Source organism: Rhipicephalus microplus, chromosome X (assembly GCF_043290135.1).
Source record: "Rhipicephalus microplus isolate Deutch F79 chromosome X, USDA_Rmic, whole genome shotgun sequence".
Taxonomy (NCBI): domain Eukaryota; kingdom Metazoa; phylum Arthropoda; class Arachnida; order Ixodida; family Ixodidae; genus Rhipicephalus; species Rhipicephalus microplus.
Window position 1 is genome coordinate 253,494,662 of NC_134710.1, and position 11,861 is coordinate 253,506,522.

At 44.6% G+C, this 11,861-nt stretch overlaps 1 protein-coding gene across 2 annotated transcripts in view; it reads left to right on the plus strand.

Annotated features, from left to right (window-relative positions):
- The window catches only part of LOC119161592 (netrin receptor DCC), a 135,375-nt gene that overhangs the window by 57,276 nt on the left and 66,238 nt on the right, over positions 1–11,861 (plus strand). For both annotated transcript variants that reach the window (XM_037414137.2, XM_075878944.1), the window contains exons 3-4: positions 479–503; positions 1,324–1,617. In XM_037414137.2, coding sequence (XP_037270034.2) covers positions 479–503; positions 1,324–1,617 — 319 coding nt within the window. The remainder of the gene's footprint in view (positions 1–478; positions 504–1,323; positions 1,618–11,861) is intronic.

Sequence of the window (11,861 nt, forward strand, 5' to 3'; positions counted from 1 at the left end):
AAGATTTCAAAGCAGTGCATATGTTATAGTTTGGGATGTCATACCTTCAAGAAAACTGAATGCCCCCTCCCCCCCCTATGCCAAGAAGAAAAAAAGAATTAACGGTACTAATTACGAGATCTGTGAAATTCAATTAGGATACGTACCATAACAAGAAAATTTGTGATCTGAAGATCGTCGCTTCACTGAGTCAAACGCATAACAGACATTAGAAATAATGGAAAGTGCACGTACGATCTCTCAGACATCGGCAGGCCTATGTATGAAGGTTCTTCTTTCAAGATATTCTGTTTAACATAGTATAGTATCTTCCTGCCTTGAATTTTGCTTGTGGTGTTCATCAATAATTTGTAGAACTTCTTAAACTAACTTTAGAGTAATGAAACGGGGGAATAGTATCTTCACTCTTTGACTGGGGAAGTCGTACATAAAACCTTCTCAACGCAAACGATCTCAATTATCTATTGTTCTCTTCCAGATGCTTTGCTCGGTGGCTGCCACAGGTAAGGCAACGCCTAAACGTTTTGGTCATTTTTCGCTAAAAAGAACCGCAGCATACAACACAAATAAACAACCTGTTCATAAAGTCGGTAGGCTTTTGAAATAATGGACGGATAAAGGCAGCCGTCTGGCGCATAAGGGCCCTAATCTTAATTTCGTGTAGGGGAAACTTCTCGACTGGGTGGCCAGTCCTGTGTAGAGCGACCAAAATATTTTTTTTCTATAAAAGTCTGCCAAAGTTTTTTTGTGTTTTTTGCACTCTATTTGTGCAATCTTTTATCTTGTTACAAGCTAAGATCGCAAAGATTCGCTGCTTCTATGACACAACAACTACTCCAACTCGTCGCGGCCCCAGCAGAGTGTGCTAGCGCCGTGAATAGTAGGAGTGGCCTCATTTTGAGCTATCAAGAGCACACGTATTGTGCTATTGCGCTAGCTGGTTCGAAAGTGTGATCTATGGCTATGCAAGGACATGAATATGCTTTTCTAACGTCTCACCTTAGTGATAACATTAGCGTACCGAATGCTCTTGCAGATATGCGGCTTCCCGGGTCACCTCAGTGACAGTATGTGTTGCCATTGATTTATCTGGAGATAACTGGCTACCTAACGAACAACAATACCGACATAGTCATTAAACAGCCTACACTAAAATGACAAAAAATGGGATGAAGTGTAAAAAAACACAGTCATCCAGAGAGTCGTGTTTATCATAGCTTGAAGTTTCAGTGGGTACACGATTGTCGTTTAAAGTAATTTCCATTATTTCACTGGATATAGTTCTAAGGCCGATGATGGTCCAGATGCATCACTTTACCACAGGAGACGGCAGTGTAGGCAGCCTGAGCGCCGCCCTCGTGGGACCGGACACGGCCGTGTTGTCCTGGATTCAGCCGGCTAGTGGAGCCGACGGATACGAGCTGCGCGTGATGCGTGGCTCTGCGCTTGTCTTCGCCCAGCAGTTCAAGCTCGATTCGGCGACAAAGGCCGAAACCGTGCTGTACTATAGACTTACTGGGCTTCGGCCAGCCACCACGTACAACGTGTCAGTGACTGCCATACTGGCAGGCCAGCAGGGTCCAGCCACCAGCGTTGTGTTCACCACAGCTCCCTTGGGTGAGGTGTTTCTTCCTGCATTTTTTTTTCTAGCAAGGTCGAAGCCAGCGTCTTGAAGTCTCATGTGCGTAAAGACATGCTTTTGGAGTTTATAGCTTTTGATTTGTCGGGCGAGACTAAACATTTTATGTGCGGCAATACAAACAAGTTAAAAAAACTGCCCTTATTGTGAAGTCTAATTATCGTTAATTAAACAGCTTAGAAAATACCACCCAACGCTTGGATTCCCCCTTATGCGACTTGAATGAGAAGAGGTTGGTATATTCTATATTGAAATACGGTCATGCCTGTTTCACCGGAAGTTTTCTATGCAGAGATACAAACGGCTGAAAAGAGATTGTTTTGATATATGTACATGAAGAATTAGCCGAATTTGTTCTCCTGAGAGGTAGTTCTCATTCCAACACCTTAAATAGATAGAGTGATAGATGGAGAAATAGATACATAGATAGATAGATAGATAGATAGATAGATAGATAGATAGATAGATAGATAGATAGATAGATAGATAGATAGATAGATAGATAGATAGATAGATAGATAGATAGATAGATAGATAGATAGATAGATATGTGGGGTGTAACGTCCCGAAACCATCATATGGTTATGAGAGACGTCGTAGTGGAGGGCTCCGGAAATTTCCACCACCTGGGGTTCTTTAACGTTCACCCAAATCTGAGCACATGGGCCTACGCACTGCAGCCGCCACAGCCGAGATTTATTCCCACGATCTGCGGGTCAGCAACCGAGCACCTTAGCCACTAAACCACAGCAGTGAAGTCATTACAACACCTTCAAAACATTTCAAACAAGCGGTAATTTAGTAAAACGTCAGTATGGTTATAGCGTTCAAGTCATACTAACGTCACCTTTAAACAATTCATTTAGACAAAGCTAGCACAATCCAAAATTTAACTGTGCTCATTTCTTCCGAGGGTGCAGTGCATCTTGCCGTTACAACATCCTCCGCATCACCCGATGGCCTTGTAGAAGGTGGTTGGTATAAACACTTGGCCATTAGCAAAACACTGGTTCTTGCACAAGCATGAACGCAAAACCCAAAGCGCAGTTCGCGTTTTGCGAGTGCGATGTGGTGGCGTAATCTCTCACAGCCCTTTTCAATGAAGATCAAATTTTATATCTTTCAAGTCAATGGGACTTCTTCCCCAGAACGATCCGTAAAAAGCTTTGATAGATGTCGCATTGAACAAGCATGAACCAAGCATCTAAATACAACCTCGAAAATATACACATATGCAAATTTTCTCTCGGGTACTCTGTAAATAATGCGATACCGCTGCGTTTGTGCCATGCCTACAAAGCTGTTCAAAGAGCTGCAGAAAACATTAGTAAAATTCATCTAAGCAAAAAAAAGAACGCTTTTCTGAAAATTTGTTAAAACTCGTTCAAAACGTAGAAGTAAGAGATTGTACTTTTTTCGAAAATGTAATCGTCATAAATCTTAATTCGCTGTGTACATACTGTTGCCACCATTGTCAGGTGCCAGTTTTGTTCGTGCTTGTTAAATCAATGTGCATGATCATCAAGTAGCACTCGTCTGGACAGTAATCGTAACTTCACATAATGAACTGTGCAAACTGTCAGTGATTTGGCCAGCAGAACATTGCCTGGTAGTAATTGACGTCTTTATTGCCTTAAGAACGGTCGGGCCAGCCACAGTGACTTTGCATGGCTTGCCTAGTAAAACCATACGCCGAGACTCCAAGGAGCAGCAATTATCGCAAACTTTTATTTACAGTAGGAAGAAAACACACACGCACACCGATTTGCTGCGTATTCATGGCATTTCTTGAAAGTCAAATTGATAGGCCTTTGTAAAGACGTCACAACACTTGCCTGTAACCTACGACGCCAACATGCTTTATTTGTGCTAAAGGTAAACACCAATGTGTCTTTGTCGCGCTTTTCATCTGTGGATTATAATATGTGAAAAAAGGCTACGAAGTGCTATATGAATTACGGTATGGGTCGTTCGTATAACACTGCCAGGCATTAATAAAGTAACTTAAGAAAAAACACGGACGCATGGCAAAGAAGAGCACCGTCTGTGCTTGTATTTGTGTTCTGGGGTTTGTTACTAATTGTGCTACTAGGATTGTGCTACTAGGATACCTAGTGAAGTGCTGTTGCTGCTTGAACGAACAGAAAAAAAACTAGTTAGAAGGGCCAAACTAAAAAAAATCTCACTAATTTCAGTAGGTGCCACCTCTTACTGATGGTGTCTAATTTCTTGCTACCTATTTAACAAAAAGCATGGCTAATCCCCTGTACAGTCGGTGTTGATGACATGAGAAGCATAAATGAGTATGTTATGCCACTCTAAACTCACCACATTGTTACGGGGTGCATAAATGTACACAGTAAACGCAAGTGGAGATGTTATGCGCACTCAAGTACCTGGAATAGATGCAAGTATGCAGTTTATAGCCGCCTAACGACAGCACCGTTAACGTTTACAATACCAGCCTCAGCTGTTGTAGGTATGTAAATTATGCCGTACATGTCTTCCATGTTTGCACCCGTCATTTACCTTCGACATTCATTCACGTCACGTAATACCAAATTTGGCATATATGCAACTAGCGAAACGGCCGCGAGCACGCTACGAGCGTAGCATGTGGTTATGTTTTACATGACACGCATGTCTTCATTATCATGTTTGGATGTGTTACTTACTTTTATCGTCCATTCACGTCACGTAATACCCGATTGGGTATATGTGAAGCTAGCGAAACGACCGCGAGCACATCAAAAAAGTGGCATGTTGTCATTGTCCTATATGAAAAGCATATCATCATTATAGTGTTTGCACGAATCATATACGTTCGTCCTCTGTTCACGTCAGGTATTACCAAATTTCCAATATGTGAAGCTAGCGAAACGGCCGCGAGCGCATCATGAGCGTGGCATGTAGACATGTTCTTACATGACACGCATCAGATGACTATCGTGTTTGCTCACCACGGACCTAAGCTAACGGGGGGGGGGAGGTTTCGACTCCCTCCCATGCCTAGCCGTGCGTAGCTTTGCCGTGTCCCGGGAGAAAGGAATCCTGGGCGTTGAGCCGACGCTGGGTAATAAGACCTATAACCCCCCCCCCCTCCCCCGGCATAGGCAACACATCCCTTTGGCCCCGGCTTCACGTACACGGCACCCCTGGCCTGACCCACCAAGGGAAAATTGGCAGTCGCCTTTTACTGTCTCTCCCTCCTTACATATTCGTCTTTCTCTCCCACTTTTTATCTGTCCTGTCTCCTTCTCTCTTCCGTTTACTTCCAAATTTCCTGGCGGCAAGGGTTAACCTAGTGTGGATACCCAGTCTCAGCTATTCCATATTAGGTTACAGCAGCGCTGTACAGCTGGCGTCGACAGTACTTGCCGAGCCTTTCCTGCCACGTCCACTGGTTGGGCTTGGTGGCGGGCGGCTGGCACCGCTCCTGAACTTTATAGTCGATTTATGGCAAATGCCCCCCCCCCCCCCTTCATGATCGCTCCCTGAAAAGGTGGCGCACTGAAGACACATTCATGCTCAAAACACCAAAACCGACCTTCCCAAAATACCATGTTATTCCTAGCCAGAACAAAAAGAAGACAGCACGTGCAATATGACCTTTTCTTGAGTCGAAAACTCTCACCGAAGCAATAGGTCCAGGCTATAAAGTCTCAAAGACGGGAAGTGGCGATTTCCTACTGGAGGCTCATGACAAAGCTCACTATGAGAAGCTGTCTAAACTTCCGGCGTTTGGAGAAACCCTTGTTTCTGTGGCCCCACACAGCTCCATGAACACTGTCCGCGGCGTTATTTCTGATGATGATATTCTTCAACTCTCAGAAAATGAACTATTAGAAGGCTCGCAAGACGAGAATGTAGTCAAGGTACAGAGAAATATTTCATGACGAGACAAGAAATAAACACAAACCAAACACATAATTGTCACCTTCGGTACCAGTAACTTACCAGAATCAATTGAAACCGGCTACTGTAAGCTCCGTGTAAGACCATATATCCCCAATCCTCGTCGGTGCTTCAAGTGTTAACGTTTCGAGCATGGATTGCAGAGTTGCAGAGGGCGTGCCACTTGCGCAAAGTCTGCATCCATTCAACACATATTGGATGATTGCCCCTCAGAAGAAACTCATTGTTCGAACTGTGAAGGAAATCACCCTGTCTACTCACAATCATGCCCCACATGGAAAAAAGAGAAACAAATAGTAGAACTCAAGGTCCAATTCAATCTGTCACTCCAAGAGGCCCGTAAACGTTTTTCACTGCACAACTCCTCTAATCCCTTCTTTGCAGATGTGACGCGCCGGGGTGCCGCGCCACATCTTCCTGCACCGGCGAATGTCACACAGAGTGTGGCCGCGGTCGGGCCTACAGCGCTCGCGGCTGGAGCAGCCTGTACTGCTCCGCCACCCGACAAACAGGGCCGACAGACCCCCGTGTCTGCTGAACCTCAGACCACTGTGAGCACACTTAAGTCCAAATGTTTTGTGATTGAGCCAGCCGAGCAGGCACCACCCACCACCTCACAAGAGGTGATGAATACAAGTACGACTCCTCCGGCGCCTCAGACGCGGAAGGATAGGCACAATTTTGGAGCGTGCCGGAAAAAAAAACCCGATTTACTGGGCCCCCAAAATGCCCTGTAACCTAAGGCAACGCTTTCGTACACACAGCACCACACAACACTAAATTGACACAAATACTGCAGAGGAACGTCAGAGGAATGCTGAGAAGCCTCGACAATATCGAGGACTCTTACACGAACATACACCAAAAACGCTGTGTGTGCAAAAAACACGCTTGAAACCAAAACACACAAACTTTCTACGTAATTACGTTATCTATCGAAAGAACCGGAATGATGCCATTGTGCCATCCAGTGGGGTTGCCATGAGAGTCAATCAAGGGATTGCATGCACACATTTACCACTACAAACACCCCTTGAAGCGATGGCTGTTTGAGCAGTTGTTTTAAATAAACTTGTCACCATCTGCTCTTTATACATACCTCCACAACACCGTCTTAAAACGCATTATTTCCAGTTCCTCATAGACGAACTTCCAGAACCCTACCTTGTCCTAGGAGACTTTAATGCACATGGTAGCCTCTGGGGTGACTCTCGCTGCGATGGACGAGGTCGCTTGATTGAACAGTGCATTTTTTTCTTCCGGTGCGTGCCTCCGGAATTGGAAAGAGCCAACATACTACAACATCGCTAACAATACGTACTCAACAACAGACCCCAGCATAACATCCCCATACTTCCTGCCTCTACTTAAATGGGAAGTCATTAATAATTCATATGGTAGTGACCATTTTGCTATCGTTATCAGCACATCAATAACAAATACATGTCTTGCACACGTTCCCAAATGGCTCACCGACAAAGCCGACTGAAAAAAGTTTCAAAAAATGACTCTATCAACTTGGACTGACATGGCGGCGTTAAGCATAGAGGATGCTGTGTGCTACTTTACAGCTTTCTTGGTTGATGCAGCAACTAAATGTATTCCCCAATCATGTGGACCTTCAGGGAAACGACGAGTCTCATGGTGAAATAATGAGTGCCGTGATGCACGAAACAAAACAAAATAAGGAAAAAAAAACAAAATAAGGAGGACGCACTGACAGGCGAGAAAAAAAAGTTGGCAAAACTTTTTATCAAGCATAAACTCATACACAGATGAGTCGAGAGTCTGGAACATGGTGGGCAATGTGGCAGGACAAAAAGCACATTTCCTTCCTCTAGTGAACACACAAGAGGAGAGTTTGGAAGACGAGGCTAACACTCTCGGAGCGCAGTTCGAACGGCTCTCTAGCTCATCACACTATAGTGAAGTGTTTCGACGATACAAAGCCAGAATATAAAAACAGAGATTAGAATGCAAACCCACAACACATGAGGCATACAATGAATCTTTCTGTTTGGCTGAACTACAAGCCTTACTTACCTGCTGCAATAAATTTACCCCAGGCCCGGACCATGTGGCGTATGAAATGTTAAAACACCTGCCCACTGAAACTCTTAACGTTCTCCTCTCCCTGTATATTGTGGTATTGTCTTTCAGCTAGCCACCATCAGCCTGCAAGGAAGCTATCGTTATCCTAATTCTAAAATAAGGCAAGGACCCAGACTCAGTTTCCAGCTGCCGGCTAATAGCGTTATCCAGCTGAATTTGCAAGGTCTTTGAGAAAATGATTAACAGGCGCCTAATGCACTTTCTTGAAATTATTGGCCTACCGGACCCATACCAGTGTGGGTTTCCAGAGGCTCGGTACACCACTGACCACCTTTTCCGTATCGAGGCAGAACTTCGCGACACTTTTGCTCATAAAATTTTTTTTCTTTCTGCGTTCCTCGATATGAAAAAAGCATATGACACTACATGGCACTTTGGCATATTGCGAGGCTTGTCACCTTTAGGTGTGTGGGGTAGAATGCTGACAATCATTGAAAGATACTTGTCCAACCGTACATTTCACGTCCGAGTTGGCACTGTCTCATCTTGAATATTTGTCCAAAAAACAGGAGTGCCACAAGGAGGTGTATTGAGCTGCGCACTTTTATTATTTAAAATGAATTCTTTGCACCTGTCTCTCCCACGTAATATTTTTTACTGCATATATGTCGATGATGTACATTTTGGTTTCAAGTCGTGCAACATCTCAATGTGCCAACGTCAAGTTCAACTAGGATTGAACAAAGTATCTCAATAAGCAGATCAGAATGATTTTATACTGGATGCGCAAAAGAGCACTTGCATGTTGTTCTGCCGAAAGAGGAGCCTCCATCCTGACCCCGACATTGACCTGCATGGTCAACCTCTGTCAGTGAAGACCAAGCTCAGGTTTCTTGGACTAATATTAGACGCAAAACTAACCTTCCTCCCGCACATCAGGTATTTAAAAGACAGGTGCTTAAAAGCAATGAATATTTTGAAAGTGTTGTCGCGCACTACGTGGGGCAGTGACAAGAAATGCCTGTAAATTTATATAAAAGCCTCGTACGCACACGCCTAGATTACGGTGCTCTATTCTATCATTCAGCAACACCATCAGCCTTGAAGATTCTCGACCATGTCCATCATCTAGGCATTCTGCTCTCTGGGTGCTTTTCTAACTAGCCCTGTGGAGAACCTGTATGTGGATTCGAATGAATGGTCGCTCCACCTAGAAAGATGTTACTTTTTTTCTTTGTACTTTCTGAAGGTGAAGGCAGACAAGAAACACCCCTCTCATTTCACAATTATTGATTTGTCTTGTTTTGGCTTGTTCGAGAACCATCCTTCGTTGAGGCAGTCCTACTCGCTCCGGGTAAGGGGACTGGCCAACGAAACAGATGTGCCTCTTCTCGAACACAGTTTGATGGCTCCTGCAGCATATTTGCTACCGTGGCGGTGGCAGTTTATGGACTGTGATGTCTCTTTTGTTGAAGTCACAAAGCACGCACCACTTGCGCACATACATACATACATACTTCCTAGAACTACAACATAAATACACATGCCCTCAGTTCTTTACCGATGCCTCAAAGTCCAACACTTTGTGTCATATGCTGCGGTAGGCCAATCCTTTTCCGAGGCCGACGTTTTTCAACCTGATGCAAGCATTTTCACAAGAGAAGCTTACGCAATACTGGCAGTCGTAAAACACATCAAACAGATAAAATTACAAAAAACGGTAATATACACGGATTCTCTAAGTGTGGTTAAAGCCCCGGAAACCCCTAAAAACACAAGAACCCCATGCTGGTGTCACTTTACTCACTTCTCTGCACACTGTACACATCAAAGCAGCATGTCATTGTCTGCTGGGTGCCAGTGCACTGTGAGATACAAGGGAACGTTTTGACCGACAAGCTGGATGATTCCATCAACGACAGTACTTCCAGTGCATCAATACCAAACCCTGCACTTGACTTGAAACCTGTTCTAAAACAAAAGGTCAGGGTGTATTGGCAGAACAAGTAGGATAGACACACAGACAATAAAATTCATGATATTAGGCCGCAATTAGGTGATTGGCCGCCACTATCAAAATCACGACACAGAAGTAACACTAACAAGGCTTAAAACAGGAGATATACACTGTACACTTTCATATCTTCTATCTACGGGCAATCCGCCATATTTTGAGAAATGTGGAAACCCACTTACGGTTCCCACATTCTCGTCCAGGGCAGTGATCTAGATGCTCTAAGAAAAAAGCCCTTTTTACTGCCCTACCGACAGTAGCTCTCACTACACCCGGGGATGCTCATCGGTAGGGATCCATTTTTTAAACTGCAATCACTTTTTGATGCTTTTAAAAGATGTTCATAGCTTTCACCCTATATATTGAGATGATCCGTGGCACGACCTCTGTGCCGTGGTCTTGGCTGCAGTGACTACATCTCCATAATAGTTTTATTATCATGACATTTTGCCATTCACTTTCATGGCACATATGTCACGCCACTCTGAAGATTTTATTACTTCCATGTTTTTACCCGCGTTAGCGCGAGAAATTTTAAGGCCCCTTTACAGCCACGCACCATATCATTGTTCATATCGCTTGTCTATTGAAATGGCGCTCTTTGGTCATCAATTGGCCCTTGCACCAATAAATACCACTCATCATCATCATCATCATTGGTCAACTATAACTTGATAATATTTAACGGTGTGTGTACATGACGAGAAACAAAACACGAGAAGCCCGGTAAAGATTACATGCACAATTTTATTAATAACGAGCACTATAGTCATTAAAGTAGAACTAATAAGCCGGATTAACGCGACTCTATTACTCATCATCCTAAAGAAGCTGCTTTCAAAGTTGGTATAAAGTTTTAAGTAGTTACGTGAGTACTTATTAGCAGTCCTCTTTTCTTGTTACCTATGCGACAAGCTGTTCGTAAATTAGTAACTAACAACGAAAGCCTTTTCATATTGTATATTGCCTTTGAGTCGTATACAGTGAACTGGCTTCGTGGTGAGCCCCTAAGGCACAACAAACACATTGAGGTAAAGATAATATAATGCCCCAGTACAAATGCCATCAGTATATAGCGGAACAGGATTTATTCCTTAATGTAAATGGAGGATTGTCCAGCCGAGGTTATCCTAGGTAGTTCGGCCGTGTCAACAACATGAAGGAACAGCCGGGTTCTCACCAGCCGCGTCGTTCGTGCAGCACTCATGCGCACGATTGGCAGCTCATGGCGGAGTTGCGACATCGGGCTGGGCTCTAATGTGTGTGCCTTATTCGTTGCAGTGCGTTGCTGTAGTTGGTCCCTTGCACACACGCACGAACATGGTATATATACAAACACATACGCGTCAGATGGTGACCGTGAAACATGCCCTTCCACTATCTATAGGAACAAGAGAGCGGTGGCTGCCCGTGCCGATCCGGTGACACCGCCGGGAGGTCACCGTCATGCACGGCTGAGCAACACGCGTCTGGCAGCGAGGCCAGCCATCGGATCCCGCTGCGTTAGCTCGTCGCAATTTTCGAGGAAGCAGTGCTCTCCAAGGCGTTCCAGCAGAACAAAGCAGCTGTTCCCCGAATACGAACTATACATATATAGCTAAGAGGTCACTGCCAATCCGAAGTTCTCGCAATGTGGCTGAGTTTTTCTGCCCCCCCCCCCCCCTGCTGTAGTATTTACGGTAAAGGTCTTTTTGGCCGAGTGGCATTTGTACGCACCTGTAAGATATCGGTAGAGTGTGAATTACCTTCCTTTTAAGTATTAAGCCTAAAGTGCACCAGACGTTGGCCTTGAAAAGGGCAGTATGCGCTACAAACACTCACATGACCTCTACAGTTCCGAAGAGAATGACGATGATGCTGGGTTTCGTCTTCGAGTGATCTTAGCTCATTGCATAGAAGACCTTACGAGTTTTCTTTCTACCTGCCCTTAACACTTCTTTGCCCCACCGTGGTGGTCTAGTGGCTAAGGTACTCGGCGGCTGACCCGCGTGTCGCGAAATCAAATCACGGCTGCGGCGGCTGTATTTTCGATGGAGGCGAAACTGCTGTTGACCAATGTACTCGGATTTGAGTGCTCGTTAAAAAATCTCAGCTGGTCTAAATTTTTGGAGCCCTCCACTAAGGCGTCTCTCATAATCATATTGTTGCGTGAAGGCACAAGGGAAACTAGGCGTTTTAAAATATATTTACACAGCGCCAACGCGCAAGCCAAGATGGCGAACAAGAGAGAGCGCGCGCACA